At 44.1% G+C, this 16,357-nt stretch overlaps 1 protein-coding gene across 3 annotated transcripts; it reads left to right on the forward strand.

Annotated features, from left to right (window-relative positions):
• Positions 1-510: 510 nt before the first annotated feature.
• ZDHHC4 (zinc finger DHHC-type palmitoyltransferase 4) lies at positions 511-15,034 on the forward strand. 3 transcript variants are annotated; one of them, XM_015080794.3, is made up of 8 exons: positions 511-871; positions 979-1,164; positions 1,739-1,862; positions 2,656-2,729; positions 3,200-3,378; positions 5,427-5,552; positions 7,123-7,340; positions 14,696-15,034. In XM_015080794.3, the coding sequence occupies exons 3-8, from the start codon at positions 1,746-1,748 to the stop codon at positions 14,984-14,986; spliced, it is 1,005 nt and encodes a 334-aa protein (XP_014936280.1). In that variant the 5' UTR covers positions 511-871; positions 979-1,164; positions 1,739-1,745; the 3' UTR covers positions 14,987-15,034. The 3 variants fall into 3 exon arrangements, with proteins under 3 accessions (XP_014936280.1, XP_014936279.1, XP_014936281.1); XM_015080793.3 differs by having other exon boundaries at positions 512-871; positions 7,123-7,367; XM_015080795.3 differs by lacking the exons at positions 511-871; positions 979-1,164; positions 1,739-1,862 and adding an exon at positions 2,094-2,248 and having other exon boundaries at positions 7,123-7,367.
• The last annotated feature ends 1,323 nt before the right edge of the window (positions 15,035-16,357 follow it).

The raw sequence follows: 16,357 nt of genomic DNA on the forward strand, positions 1-16,357 counted from the left end.
TTGGAGTCAAGCAATTGTCATTGTTCCCAGGGGCAGCATGTTCAGAGCTGTTCTGAGACAGCAGGCGCAAAGACACTGGAACAGTTCGGACAGAGCCCAACGGCGTGGCTGGCAGAAAGCAAAAAAGCAAATCCTGCCCTTCTCGAAGACTCAGTACAGGAGCCCCTAAGGGTGCCTGCCACGGGCCAGCCGGAGCCCCTGCTTGGCTTGGTTCTACCGAAGCCGCCAGGCGGCTCGGGCCGCTTCACAGCACCGGCGTTCTCGCCCGCGCTAGCTTAGGACCGTCGTTTAGGAAGATTTCTGGCAACAGCGTCCCAAAGTTCGACCTTCCGGCCCCAAGACACGACCACCTTCTGGAGGAGCCCAGGTGCGCAGCTAGGGACACCAGGGACAGCTCTTTCGCGAGCGGCAGGCCCCGCCTCCAGCTGCCGTCCGCACGGACTTCCGCCGGAAGTCGGCCTGGCGGCGAGCGTCGCGTGCTAACGTCACAGGTCCGACGGAAGTCTAGAGAGGCGCCCTGACGGCGCCGGCTTGGTACGGCTGGCGGTTGGCCGATCCAGGCGCTAAGGCCGCCTCTCAGGGGTTTTTTGACACCCAGGCTGACCCGCCTTTCCGCCCCGCCGGGTGCTCAGGCACCCACCGTATGCCCGCCGAGCCTTCTGCACCCCGCCCCCCACCCAGGGTTCCGGCCCCCGGGGAAAGCTCTGGCCTCGTCCGCCCGCCGGGACCGTAGCCTGGGAAAGCCTTTCTGTTCGGTGGGCAGCGTGGGCACCTCAGGGATTAGGGATAGGAACGGGGATCCAAGGCTCCTGCCTTATTCTTCCCAATTAAGCTTTTCCTCCTGAAGTCGTATAACCCCGTTCACCCTGCGGTAGGTAACACAATATCCCCCGACTTTCAAATTATTTTCCACAATTTCTGCCGCTCCTGACTCCCACCCTGTTTTATTATGTGAGTGTTTTATCGATGTCTCTGCAGCCAGATCCAGCCTTCTAGAACCATGCCCCCGGCAGCTCTGAGTGCCACCTGTTGCACCCGGCGCGCGCCGCTGCACAGGACGGGATGCCGTTTGGATTCTCCGTGAATGTTGGGAGGAGGAATGCCCGAGCTGCCGATTGAAAATGATCCAAACCAGAAATATGTAGGCTGGGGACCCTGAATCACGTGAGAATTGCTGCTCTTTGTTTCCTCTGGCTTACCTCGTGAATAGTTTGTAGTTTGCTGATCTCAGTTGGAAGTCCAGCTCCAAATCATACTTGCTAAGACCCAAAATAACCATTTCCAGTTAATACAGACCTGTGTGTTGACTCTGGCCCCTGTGGGTGATCCCTGATTGCTGTGGGAGTGGGTCCCTGACTGCCTCTGGGGTTTGCTTGTTCCAGTAACGTTGTCAGCAGATTATTTTGGGTACATTCTGTATCAATGTCTATGTGAGTGTTTAAGGAAGTACAAAGATGATTTGTTGCTGGTGGGAGGGAAGGTGTATGCATTTGGCATATCTCCCCCCCCCCCCCCGTTTTATTTTGGAATTTGCAGGCGGGAGGTGCCCTAAAGACATCACAGTGGTTTGATTAGAAAACTCCCTAAGCGGAAGAACTCAGGACCATCTGGGAGGCCCTAGTGCGAGGCAGTGTGTGCTCAAGGGCTGATGAATTCTGTTTAGGGAGTTGGTGTCTGAGAATGTGCACCACAGGTTTTATCCCTCAGTTGTAGTCACACTTTTTCTGTTTCTTTGTAGCCCCAGGATGGACTTCCTGGTTCTCTTCTTGTTCTACCTGGCTCTGGTGCTGATGGGTGTGGTTACGATATGCATCTGCTCAAAAACCCATTACCTGAGAGGCCTGGTCAGAGGAGGAGCCCAGGTAACCACGATGCTTGGAGACCACTGGATTGTGACTACCACATCTAAAAGGCTCACCGGTTCCCTGATGGAACAAAACACAGATGTCATTTTTATTCATTTGTTCACTTCTTTCATTTATGGCAGTTATGGTGTATCTGAAAGTCTGTGGGGTTTTTTTGTTTTTTTTTTTGTGGGTTTTGTTTTTTGTTACTTTTGAAGTAACCTTGTGATGTTGCTTTGAGAGAAGATCACATTCTCGAGGTTGGCTGTTTTTCTCTGGATTTGATGCCCGTGATTGGGCATGGATGTGAGCAATGTCTGCCTGGAGGGGTCTGATGAGTGGAACTGGGGGCTGTATGAGGAGAGAGCTGAGCATCAGCTGCCCACACTCCTTCAGGAATCCAAGTGAGCAAAGTTGGGGTCAGTGGCCTTTGGCAAGGGGATTCACTTGGGAGGGACCTGGGCTAATGCCCAGTGACTGCAGGTGTGGACTCTGGAATCTGAGATTGAACCCAAGGCAGGGAAGGGAGTGGAATTCACATTGGCATTACCTAGTCCAGTCCCTCTGCTCACCTCCTTTTGCCTGAAGACCCCGACATGGTGCTTTCTTTGGTGCTGGGGTGAAAAAGGAGGAGCTGGCATCAAAGGCAGACCAGCTGAGTGAAGCCCTCCTTTTTATTCTCTCTTAAATCTCTTCTCTGCCCATGTGCAGAAACACAAGATCACCAGTATTGATGGCTGACCGGGAAGCATCTAATTTGTTTGGGAGTGGGGGGGGGGGTGAGAAATGAAACTGAATCCTTTTATTTTAGGTAATTTCCTGTATAATTCCAGAATGCCTTCAGAGAGCTATGCGAAAAGTGCTTCATTACCTCTTCCACACACGGTATTTATATTTCACAGATTACATACTATCTTCTCTTCTGTTTTGATTGCTAACTGTTGCTGTCCTGTAGCTTCAGGAAGTTTCTTGTTGGTTTCCAGCTGTGGTATGGGGAAGGAGGCTGGAAGGATCAAGAGTCCTGGTTCAGGACCTCTGCTCATAAATAACCTGCCTTTTATTTCTGGAGTTTTGACAGAAATATTTAAACAGTGGGGATATGTTGACATGCATTTCTGTAAAAAGAAATCTATCCTGATACCTCACTTCCCAGCAAAGATGATAATCGTAATGGATAACAAATATTGAATGCTTGCTATTGCTAGGCACTGTGAGAACTGTGTCGCATTGTTATGTAATTCTTGCTGTTATCCCAAGCCCAAAGGAAGTGGTTGGCCCCGGGTTAACTTTAGTATTACACGGTTTCTTCATGGACAAGGCCCTGTAAAACTAGCCACGTGTCTACTTCCTTTCAGAAACCACACCTTCATTATGCTGCACCTCCTTTTGCAAGGGATGGTTTATGCTGAATACACCTGGGAAGTATTTGGCTACTGTCAGGAGCTGGGGTTCTCCCTGCATTACCTTCTCCTGCCCTACCTGCTGCTGGTTATAAACCTGGTGTTTTTCACGCTCAGCTGCGTAAGCAACCCTGGTAAGTTGAGGCTCTCACTACAGAGACCAGCAGGCCTCAGTCTTACCATGCTACAGACCAGTGATCCCTCTGAGGACTTTTCAAAAGAGTTGATACATAGTGGTCTCATGATCTTTCGGTTGTGATTGTTTTCTAAGTTATTTCTTCTTTGACCTGTGGGTTATTTAGAACAGCTTAAAATTTTCCATATACTCTTTTAGTTTATTTTTTGATCTCTTCACTAATAATTGTGTTATATAGAGAGTTTGTGATCCCTATGACACAGTTTCTTTTAAACATGTTATTGATAATTTGCATTATGGCGGTCACGTGTTGTTTTTGTAAATGATCTGTGTGTGCTTGGAAGAGTATGTTTTCTTGTTCTTAGGCACAGACAGCATATAAGTCCATTAGATCAAGTTTTTAAATTATGTTCAAGTCTTTTATATTCATACTAATATTTTTGTGTGATCAATTATCGAGAGAGGCATGTTATCTCATTCTGATGGTAGATTTGAGATTTCTCCTTGCAATTTTTGCTTTACTTATTTACTTATAGTGTGTGTGTATACGTATATCATGGTTATGTGTATACGTATATCATGGTTATGTGTATGTTTGTATTATATGCATTCAAGTTAAGAATTGGTATTCTCTTTCCATTGAATCTTTTTTCAAAGTATAATTAGCCTCTTTGTCACTAGTAACGCTCTTTGCTTTCAGTTCTCTTTTGTGTGATGTTAACATTATTACACTTTTTTGGATTGATATTTGCTTGGTATCTTTTTTCCATGTCTTTACTTTTTTTTTTTAAATGTTTATTTATTTTTGAGAGAGACAGAGAGAGACAGAGCATGAGCGGGGGAGGGGCAGAGAGAGAGGGAGACACAGAATCCGAAGCAGGCTCCAGCCTCTGAGCTGTCCGCACAGAGCCCGAGGCGGGGCTCAAACTCATGGACTGGGAGATCATGACCTGAGCTGAAATTGGATGTTTAACTGACTGAGCCTCCCAGGCGCCCCTCCATGCCTTTCCCTTTAAGCCTTTCTATCCTTGAAGCACCAAGGGTCCGACAGCTGATGAACAGGTAAACTGCGGTGTGCCTATTCGATGGGACAGTATTCAGCAACAGGAAGGAATGAGGGAGTGACATGTGTTAGAACATAGATGAACCTTGAAAAACTGTGCTAAATGAAAGAAGCCAGAGGGGCGCCAGGGTGGCTCAGACGGTTAAGGTCTGACTCTTGATTTCAGCTCAGGTCATGATCTCACAGTTCGTGAGTTCGAGCCCCGCGTGGCACTCTGCGCTGACAGTGTGGAGCCTGCCTAGGATTCTCTCTCTCCCTCTCTCTCTCTCTGTCTCTTCCCCTCCCCTGCATATGTGTGCGCATGCACTCTCTGTTGCAAGATAAATAAAATAAAACTTAAAAAAAAAAAAAGAAGCCAGATACAAAAAGACCACAATTGTATGATTCCATTCATATGAAATATCCAAAAAAGGCAAATGCATAGAGACAGAAAGTAGATTAGTGATTGCCAGGGGCTGGGATTAGAGACAAATGTGGAGTGGCTGCTAACGGGTTTCTTTTTGAAGTGATAAAAACATTCTAAAATTGGTTGTGGTGATGGTTGCATAACTCTGTGAATGTACTAAAATATGTTGAATTGTGCACTTTAAATTGGCGAATTGGGCTTGTGAGTTGTATCTCAATAAAGCCATTTATTTAAAAAAAATTTAAGTTTATTTATCGTGAGAGAGAGCGAGCAGAGGATGGGCAGAGAGAGAGGGAGAAAGAGAATCCCAAGCAGGCTCCACCCTGTCAATGCAGAGCTCCACAGTGGGATCCACGATCCCACTGTCCACAATCCACGAACTGTGAGATCATGACCTGAGCTGAAATCAAAAGTCGGGTGCTTAACCGACTGAGCCACTCAGGTGCCCCAAAGCTTTATTTAAAGTGAGTTATTTAGAATATTAAATACATAAGTTTTAGTTGCACTTTGTCAGGACAGATTTTGTGAATGTCCAGTCTACCATATTGCTCAAAACTGACATTTGTCCTTTTTTCAGGCACTATAACAAAAGCAAACGAGTTCTCGTTACTTCAAGTTTATGAATTCGATGAAGTGATGTTCCCAAAGAATACGAAGTGCTTCACTTGCAATGTGAGGAAACCAGCGCGATCCAAGCACTGCCGTAAGTTTGGCTTTGGTTGCTCCCTCTCTACCTTTGTACAACAGACGTGGGCTTTGTCAGTAAGGGAAGGTTCCAGAAATCTAAAGCAAGGCCATTTGTCTCCCAGGCATGGGCAGCCTCTGCTTGTAGAGGCCAGATAGTGGTTCCTTCAGATGACTGGAGGTAAGGTCTCGATATTCTTACATAGTGGGCAACTCAGCCCCAGGCATAACAGCCCATCCTGTGCTACGCGGCGGGGCGTGTTGCCCAACAGGACTTCTGTGGGATGCTGTGTTTGCAGATTTCAGTGCTGGCAGAGCCTACTCTTCTGGGGAGTAGCCAAGATTCTAGACTAGTGCTGCCCAAAAAATATAATGTGAGCTACATGTGTGATTTAAATTTCCTAGTAGCCACATTACAAAAGTAAGATGAGGCAACGTTAAATTTAATTATGTATTTATTTAACGTAACCTATTTAAAATATCATGGTTTATGTAAGAGCTTTTTTTTTTAAGTTTATTTATTTTGAGCGAGAGAGTGAACGGGGGAGGAGCAGAGAGGGAGAGAGAGAATCCCAAGCAGGCTTCACATTGGCAGCACAGAGCCCACTGTGGAGCTTGAGCTCACGAACTGTGAGATCATGACCTGAGATGAAATCAGGAGTCAGACGCTCAACTCACTGAGCCACCCAGGTGCCCCTAAAACACCATTTTAACATGTAGTCAGTTGTAAAAATCATTCATGGTTAGTTTATATTCTCCTTTTCATACTAAGTCTTTGAAATTTGGTATATATTTTCCATTTACAGCACATCTCAATTGAGACAATAAATTTTCATAGGAAATTCTTGACCTTTATTTAGATTTCATAAAATTTGCAGTTGGAAGAGCAGATTCACGTACCCAAGTTACTCTAGAAATTCTTACAAGTTTTTTCCATAACATAATCATTTTCCTTTAATAGTCACGTAATGATTCATCTCTATAAGAAGAATTAATTTGACTTCAAGGCATTGGTTTGGGGCATCTGGATGGCTCAGTCGGTTAAGTGTCTGACTTTGGCTCAGGTCATGATCTCACAGTTCGTGAGTTTGGGCCCCGTGTCAGGCTCTGTGCTGACAGCTCAGTACCTGGAGCCTGCTTCAGATTCTGTGTCTCCCTCTCTCTCTGCCCCTCCTCCACTCACATTCCTTCTCTCTGTCTCAAAAATAAAGTAAACATTAAAAAAAAAAAACATCAGTTTCAAAGTTAAGTCTGTGCAAGTTAAGTAAATTCACTAACCCTTATGTCACCTCAGCATTGCTGATATTGAACTTAAAGGAGCATTGCATAAATGGAAAAACAACTCTAAATTTAGCAAAATAAACAGTATTCTTTCAGGTTTTCCTCATGGCCACATTTTAAGTGCTCAGTACCCCTCTGTGGCTCGCAGCTACTGTACTAGACCCTGCACTTCTAATAGCCTGGTGATGGCAGTCGCCATTTCCTCCAACATCTGCCAGGAGTCAGTTTGTAAAAATTTCAAAGGTGTGCATGGTCTCCTGTTTCTTCAAGGACTAACTCAGGGCTGTGATTTTCCCTTTTCTGTGCAGGTGTGTGTAACAGGTGTGTGCACCGTTTTGACCATCACTGTGTTTGGGTGAACAACTGTATCGGGGCCTGGAACGCCAGGTACTTCCTCATCTACCTCTTGACGTTGACAGCCTCAGCTGCCACCATGGCCGTTGTGAGCACCGTGTTTCTGGTCCAGTTGGTGGTGGTGTCGGACTTGTATCTGGAGACTTACGTTGATGACCTTGGACACTTGCAGGTTATTGACATTGTCTTTCTTATTCAGGTAATTAATATTCACGGAGTTATGTTGTGGGATGTACGTTTCTGACTTTAGGATTCAACATTGGAAAAAGGATATTTATTTTCCCAGTCAAGAGATGAAGCCATTCCTTTTTAAAAAATGAACATGGGGTGCCCAGGTGGCTCAGTTGGTTAAGCGTCTGACTCTTGGTTCCCACTCAGGTCATAATCTCACAATTTGTGAGTTCAAGTCCAGCATCAGGCTCTGCACTGTCGTGGAGCCTGCTTGGAATTCTCCCTCTCCCCGCCCCCCACTTCCTCCCCTGCTCTGTCTCTTTCTCAAAATAATAAACTTAAAAAATTAAAAAAAAAAAAGAATATATAATTTTTTTAGTTGATAATAGTACATATACTGTAAAATTTGTCCTTTTTGTTTTAAGGGGTTTTTTTTGTTTGTTTGTTTTTTTAAGTAATCTCTATGCCCAGTGTGGGGCTTGAACTCACAACCCTGATATCAAGAGTTGCTTGCTCTTCCAATGGAGCCAGCCAGGTGCCCCTAAAATTCATTATTTTGTTTTGTTTTATTTTATTTTATTTTTTTATTTTAATTTTATCTTATTTTTCATGTTTATTTATTTTAAGAGAGAGAGAGAGCACAAGCAGTGGAGGGGCAAAGAGAGAGGGAGAGAGAGAATCCCAAGCAGGCTCAGTGCTGTCAGCACAGAGCCCAACATGGGGCTTGATCTCATGAACAGTGAGATCGTGACCTGAGCTGAAATCAAGAGCCAGACGCACCATCAGCTGAGCCACCAGGTGCCCCAAAATTCATCCTTTTAAACTATATAGTGCAGTGGTTCAGAGTTGTGTAACGACCACCACCATCTAATTTCAGAACGTTGCATCACCCCAAAAAGAAACTCTTACCTATTAGAAGTCATTCCTTTTTGTCCTCTTCCCCGGCCCCTGGCAACCACTAATCTGCCTTCTCTCTTTATGGAGTTGTCTTTTCTGGACATTTCACATAACACACAGTCTGCCTTTTGGGCTGGCTTCTTTAGCATGGTGTGTCCATGGTTCATCCATGTTGTTGCATGAATCAGTATTCCACTCCTTTTTATGGCTGAATAATACTCCATTGTGTGGACATACCACATTTTATTTATGTATCAGTTATGGACATTTGAGTGTTTTCACTTTTTGGTTATTTTTGAATAATGCTGCTTTGAACATCTGTGTACAAGTTTTTGTGTTTTCATGTCTCTTGAGATCCACCCAGGAGTAGAATTGCTGGATCATATGGTAGCTCTGTTTGTAATCATTTGAGGAACTGCCAGCCTGTTTTCAAAGTATCTTGACCATTTTACATTTCCACCAGCAACGTGTGAGGGTTCCACCTTCATACATCCTCGCCTACACTTGTTATTACTTGTCTTTTTGATCATAGCCCTCGTCACAGGCATGAAGCGATACCTTACTGCAGTTTGATTTGCATTTCCCTGATGACTTCACGATGTTGAGCAACTTTGTGTGTGCTTATTGGCCATTTGTATATCTTCTTTGGACAAGAAGATTTAGAGGAGACGCTCATCTTTTTTTTTTTATTTTTTTTTTCATATTAGAGACAGAGAGACAGAGAGACAGAGCTTGAGTTGGGGAGGGGCAGAGAGACGGAGACAGAATCCAAAGCAGGCTCCAGGCTCCAAGCTGCAAGCCGTCAGCACAGAACCCGATGCGGGGCCCAAACTCACAAGCAGTGGGACCATGACCTGAGCTGAAGTCTGATGTCCAATTAACTGAGCCACCCAGGCGCCCTGAGAGGCTCATCTTTAAATTGAGTTGTCTTTCATTCTTGTGTTGTAAGAATCCTTTTTATATTCTGTACACTTGACTCTTATCAGATATACGATTTGCAATGATTTCTCCGATTCTATGGGTTGTCTTCGTGTTTTTGATAGTTTTCTCTGAAATACAAAAGTTTTACATTTTGATTTTAAGTTGATTTTTTTCTTTTATTGCTTGTGCTTTTTGGTGTCATATGTAGGAATCCATCGCCTAATCCAAGGTCATGAAGATTTATTTACACTTACATATTCTTCTAAGTGTTTTTGTAGTTTTAGCTCTTACAGGTTAGGCCTGTGGTCATTTTGAGTTAAGTTTTGCACATGCCGTAGGGTAGGGTTCCAACTTCATACTTTTAGTATGCGCGTATCCAGTTGTCCCAGCATCTTTTTTTTGAGAAGACTGTTTTTTGCTCATTGAATTGTTTTGGCACTTTGTCAAAAATTAATTTACAATAATGTAGGGTTCTTATAAAAACTCATTTGATGGCCAAAAGATTTCTACTGCATTTATGGGAAGTAGCTTGTGAGCAGTCACTGTTTTAGGTGACTGGTTAATTCTTCTTGGTTTTTTTTTCCTTTTGTTCAAAGAAAATGAAAAAGTGGAATGTATTCCATAAATGCAAGGTTGGTTCAATGTTAGGAAATTGATTAGTATTTTATTCGGCATTATTAAATATAAAGAACAATAGCACGGTCATTTCCCTGTCTCTCTTTTTTTTAAATGTTTATTTATAGTTGAGAGGGAGAGACATACAGCGTGAGTTGGGGAGGGGCAGAGAGAGAGGGAGACATAGAATCCGAAGCAGGCTCCAGGCTCCGAGCTGTCAGCACAGAGCCTGATGTAGGGCTCAAACTCATGAACCATGAGATCATGACCTGAGCTGAAGTCAAGACACTTAACCAGCTGAGCCACCTAGATGGCCCACATGGTTATTTCTCTTGATACTGAAAAGTGTTTCACAAAATTCAACACCCATTCTAATAAAAGCACTCAGAAAATAGAAATGGAAGGAGACTGTCTTAATATGATAAAATGCACAGTAAAAGCTAGTATTTTTTTAAATTTATTTTGAAATAACTGTGATTTACAGGAGGTTACAAAGAAACCTACAGGAAGCCTATGTGCTCTTAAGCCTGCCCCCCACTGCCAGCCCCTCCCCCCATGCCAGCATCCCTAGGCAACCACAGCCCAATGCCAAAACCAAGCAGTTGACATTGGCACAATCCACAGAGCTGATTCAGATTTCACCAGTTACATATGTGTTCATTGGTGTTGTGTGTGTGTCTGTGTGGATCTGTGTAATCTGTCGCATGTGTGTGCCTGCATAACCACCACTATAGTCCGCATGTTGTGTCCATCACCACAGACTCCCTCGTGTTACTCCTTATAGCCACAGCCTCATCCTGCATACCTGCCACTGCTACTCTGTTCTCCATCTCTACTAGTATGTTATTTCATGATTGCTACATAAATGGAATCACATCCAATCTTTTAGAGATTGGTTTCTTCACTCAGTGCAGTTTCCTTGAGATCCATGCAAATGGTTGCATGTATTTAGGGTTCCTTCCTTTTTGCTGCTGTATAGTATTCCACAGTATGGGTGGACCACGCTTTGCTTAACCATTTAGCCTTTGAAGGACATCTCTGTAGTTTCTGGGTTTTAGCTATTAACTAATAACGTTGTGTTGAACATTCCCATTTACAAGTTCCTGCATGATACCTCTTCACTGTGATTGTCGGGTTGATAAGTCCATTTTAGGTTTTGAAAAGGACCACCATACTCTTTTCCAGAGTAATATACCAGAGTAAAATATACCGTTTTACATTCTCACCAGTGATGGAGGAATGACTGGTTTCTCTGCATTCTTTCCAGCATTTCATGTTATCACTGTGTTTCATTTTAGCCATTCTGATAGGTGTGTAGTGATTTGTTGTTTTATCCTTGAGTAGTTTTTGTTTCAGTTTTTTTCATTTATGTAAGTGTCCAAACATACTGAAAAGTTACCTGTATACTTTCCACCTAGATTTAAAAATTAACATTTTAATCTGTTCTTTGTGTATTTTTCTTTCTTTCCTTTTTAACAATTTTTAATGTTTATTTATTTATTTTGAGAGAGAGAGAGAGGACAGAGTGTGAGGGGGGGATAGGCAGAGAGAGAGGGAGACAGAGAATCCAAAGCAGGCTCCAGTCTCTGAGCTGTCAGCACAGAGCCTGATGCAGGGCTCGAACCCATGAACTGCAAGATCATGACCAGGGTCAAAGTCATCGCCCAACTGATTGAGCCACCTGGGTGCCCCTTGTATTTTTCTGTATTATTAGACATAAACTGGAGACACTGTGTTGCTTCACCCCTAAGTACTTGAACACGCATTTAAAAAATTTTTTTTATTCTTTTTAATTTTTCTTTTCTTTTCTTTTTTTTTTTTTTTTAAATTTTAGAGAGCAGGAGCAGGGGAGAGGAGCAGAGGGAGAGAGAGACAGACAGAGAGAAAGAATTCTAAGCAGGCTGCACACTCAGTGCAGAACTTGATCCCACGACCCTGGGATCGTAACCTGAGCTGAAATCAAGAGACACTCAACTGACTGAGCCGCCTAGATGCCCCTGGAACATGCATTTTTATAGAATGTCAACCTCCAACGTAACTACAATTCTGTTATCTCACCAAGGAAAAGTAATAATAAATATATGTAATAAATATAGAATATATAGTAAATATGTAATATATAATCTAGTCCATATTTAAATTTCCCCATTGTTTCAAATATGTCTTTTATAAAGCTCTTTTGCCTCCTTGAAGCAGAATCCACCTTGTAGTTAACACGTTGCATTTGAATGTCATATCTTTTTAGTCTCATAGTCTAAAATAATGCCTCTCCTTTTTTTCATGAAGTTGACATTTAGTAGTTTAGTAGTCTTTTAGAATGTCCCTTGGTCTAAATTTGTCTTTTTCCTACTTGTGTCAACTAATTTTTCTCTGTTCCTTAATATTAATGTGAACTGGAAGTTAGTTCTAGAGACCTGATCAGATTCAGGTTAAATGTTTTTGGCAAAAATGCTTTCTAGGTAGAAGTATGTATTTCGTGTTGCATCCCATCAGGTGGAACACAGGGTCAGTGACACTTAGCTTGATCTGTTGCTTAAGGTGGTGCCCACCAGCTCTCTCCATTGGTGAAGTACATTTTCCCCTTTATGGTAGGTAATCAGTGTATGTGGTTTTGTTTTTGTATTTAGGACTTTCTGTAGGATAGCTTCCAAAAAGTATATGTACTGAGTCAAAGATTATTATTATTTTTTTTTAACATTTACTTATTTTTGAAAGAGAGAGACAGAGCATGAGCGGGGGAGGAGGGGAGAGAGAGAGAGAGGGAGACACAGAATCCGAAACAGGCTCCAGCCCCTGAGCTGTCAGCACAGAGCCCGACGTGGGGCTCAAACCCACAAACCGCGAGGTCATGACCTGAACCGAAGTCAGACGCTTAACTGACTGAGTCACCCAGGTGGCCCTGAGTCAAAGATTATTAACATTTATAAATAAATCTTTTGATTTTAATATATATCGTCAAATTGTTTTTTAAAACACTGTGGTTAGGTGGGGCTCCTGGGTGGCTCAGTCGGTTAAGCATCTGACTTCGGCTCAGGTCATGACCTCGCGGTTTGTGGGTTTGAGCCCCACGTCGGGCTCTGTGCTGGCAGCTCAGAGGCTGGAACCTGCTTCGGATTCTGTGTCTCCCTCTCTCAATGCCCCTCCCCTGCTCACATTCTGTCTCTCTCTCTCTCTCTGTCTCTCTCTCAAAAATAAATATTAAAATATATATATATGTTTTTAATTAAAAAAAAAAAAAAACCTTTGTGCTTAGGGGCGCCTGGGTGGCTTATTGGTTGAGTGTCCAACTCTTGGTTTTGTCTTAGGTCATGATCTCGTGGTTCGTGAGATCGAGCCCCGCGTCGGGCTCTGTGCTTCTAGCACAGAGCCTGCCTGGGATTCTGTCTCTCCCTGTCTCTCTCTGCCCCTCTTCCATCTGCTCTCTCTCTCTCTCTCTCGCTCTCTCTCTCTGTCAAAATAAATAACATTAATAAAATAAAGCCTTGTGCTTAGAGTGATTGGCAGGTATTCACTTTGTTGTGTCAGGGTGGACATTGAGGATGCCCAGTGGTGGCAGGTGCTTCTATGTTAGTAGGAATACATGTTGTACCCTTTTAAAAAATTATATTTCTTTATTACTTTTGATTACTTTCCTTGTTTGGCAGTCATTTGTATATCTTTTTTTGTGAATTATGTCCTTTATTATACTAGAATTACTTTAGATTTGAGATCATATAATAATGATAGTTCATTCTTGTATTTGTTTTCTGTTGTGTATCCTGTATAAAAAAAATCCTATAAAAAAAATCTAGACATCCTTTGTCATCGAATCTCTTTTCTTTGTGACTTCAGTTAGAAGGTCCCTCCTGTGAAGAGTTTTGATGCGCCTGCCTCTCTTACTCTTGCCTTTCAAAGATACTGAACACTGTCAGAATTCATTTTCTTTATTCTAAAAAATAACTTCTAAAAATTCAAGCAGTCCAGAAGTGCTTAAGATGAAAAGGGGGAGAAGAGGGGGAAAGGGCTCAAAGGCACAAACTTGTAGTTGAAACAACTAACCTTGTTGTGATCATTTGCTATACGTGACGTTGTGCACCTTAAACTTTCACAATGTCATGTCAATTCTGTCTCAATAAAGCTGGGGGGTAGCACATGAAATTTAAAGCATCTTTAAAAAAAATGAAAACTGGGGGTTATACCCTGCCCTTCCCAACAGCTCACTGCCTAGAGGCCACCTCTTTTGTAGTTTGGTGTGTACATTCAGGCTTTTTTCCTGTGGTTGTCGATATTACCCACCTTCATGGAGTGTGTTTTTGTTTCTTACGAGAATATGATCCCATGTGGATCCTTGCCTCTTGTCTTTCTTATCCGGCAATATTTTGCCAATGTCTTTTCCGAATCAGTATGTAAAAATTGGCCTCGTTTGTACCGGCTCCTTATTATACCATAGTATCATTACCCCAAGATTTTACTCTTTCTCACGACTGGACTTCCTCTTTTCGGAAGAGGGGCTGTGAAAATCACTACAGTGAATACTCTCGTACGTGTGTTTCTTTGGCCATATTGTGTTGAGAGAGAGATTGGTCTCCTGTGTCCGTCTGGATTTATATTGTGATGCATGAAAGAAGATGTGTATTTATTTCTTTGTTTTACAAGTAGCTGACTGGCATAGTCACATCTCCTAGTATCCTTTTCCTTTTCCTTCGGTGTGCACATTCCATGTATCCCATAGTAAACTCCTGCATGCTAGGACTGCTTCCGGGGCTGTTTGTCAGAGCCATTTATGGTTCTGTTTTGTGTTCAGTGGGTCAGGTGTGTGTACAGGTGGGTGAGCTGGGGCGGCAGCTGTCACGTGTCTGCAGACGAGGCCAGGGCTGGTGGGTGCTGGCCCTTACTTGTGTCACAGCATGGCTGCCTAACGTGCTGTTCCTTCTCTGCCCCCAGTACCTGTTCCTGACCTTGCCAAGGATCGTCTTCACGCTGGGTTTTGTTGTGATGCTGAGCTTCCTCCTGGGGGGCTACCTGTGCTTCACTTTGTACCTGGCTGCCACCAACCAGACCACTAATGAGTGGTACAGAGGTGACCGGGCCTGGTGCCACCATTGTCCCCACGTGGCCCGGCCCCCATCAGCAGAGCCCCAGGTCTACCGGAACATTCACTCCCATGGGCTTTGGAGCAACCTTGGAGAGATCTTCCTACCTGCTGCTGCACATTGTGCCGAGAAGATGAACTAAGAATGAGAAGTGTTACTGCTGTTTAAATATAGTATACATTTATTTGTACGTCTTTATTTGTATTTTTAAGTATCGGTGTGGTGTTTCTTCATTTTGGGGTGTTTTGTTTTTTTGTTTTTTTCTCTTTTGGCTTCTGCTGCATGTTTATAAATTGGCTTCAAGTAGTTAAGGAAGGGACGAGAAAACTCGTGTTTATTCGGTGCCTAATCCTTACAGGTTCTGTGCTGGACCCTGTGGTAGAAACCCCTTTGCCCATCATCTGTTCACTCAGCCTGTTGGAACAGAGTATATCTGAAGTCCTGGTGTCAAGGGGACCAGAGATGCCTTCTCAGAGGACCCAGCTAACCTTGGTCTCCCGCTCTAGACTCCAGACCTCAGACTTCTGACAGGAGGGGCCTTGGCTGTGTCCCCACATGTGCGGGAGAGTTCCAGTGACCTGGGGTTGTGCCAGGCTGCACCCTTCCCATCCATCCTAGGGAAAAGCCTTGGCTTTTTATCTTAACCATATCCAGCACCCCTCACCCAGGCCCTCCCTTGGGTCAGCATGGGCCTTTTACACAAGGCCCATTCCTGTGCTGGTGGTCCCCTGCCCTTCACTGGCCTCTTGTGGCCACGTTCAAGTCTTTTCTGACCTATTAAAACAAATTTTTTTTTTAAATGTTTATTTTTGAGAAAGAGACAGAAGGAGAGTGCGTGCAAGTGGGGGAGGGGCAGAGAGCGAGGGAGACACAATTCTAAGCAGGCTCCAGGCCCTGATCTGTCAACACAGAGCCAGAGGCGGGGCATGAAGCGACCAGCGGTGAGATCATGACCTGAGCCGAAGTTCCACGCTTAACCGACTGAGCCACCTCTGCCCTATTTTTAAAATTCCAAACTATCACCCCCCACCCCTCCACTGTCCCGTTAATTCAGTGCAAAGAGATGAATGCGTAAGAGTTTCATAGAAAGTGCTGAGGGGGTTTTGGAGGGGAAGGTTTTCAGGAGCAGAATACCTAAGATTCCCATGGCCAGGCTGCTCAGGATTGGGGATTGGGAAGAGGGGACTGGGGAAGAGGACTCGGGACTAGAAGCTGGAGGCCAGGGGTAAGGGGGCATCATTTGTCACTGCAGCGCCAAGAGTTCCGGAGTAGACGTAATCTTTACAATGAACTGCCAAGGCCTGAGCAACGGCTCAGCACACCAGCCTACCTTACAGGTGGGAAAGCGCGGTCAAATCCAATCCAATAGGCTTTGAGCGCCGCGCAGAGGAAGCAAGGGGAACTTCTCGTCTTGCGCGCGGGCGAGTGGAGCGCAAAGTCCAATGAGCGTTCAGTGGCGGGTGCGGCGGCCCAGCGAGCCCCCGCAGGACCCACAGGCGGTCGCGGGGCCCGG

The sequence above is a fragment of the Acinonyx jubatus genome, chromosome E3, assembly GCF_027475565.1.
Source record: "Acinonyx jubatus isolate Ajub_Pintada_27869175 chromosome E3, VMU_Ajub_asm_v1.0, whole genome shotgun sequence".
NCBI lineage: Eukaryota > Metazoa > Chordata > Mammalia > Carnivora > Felidae > Acinonyx > Acinonyx jubatus.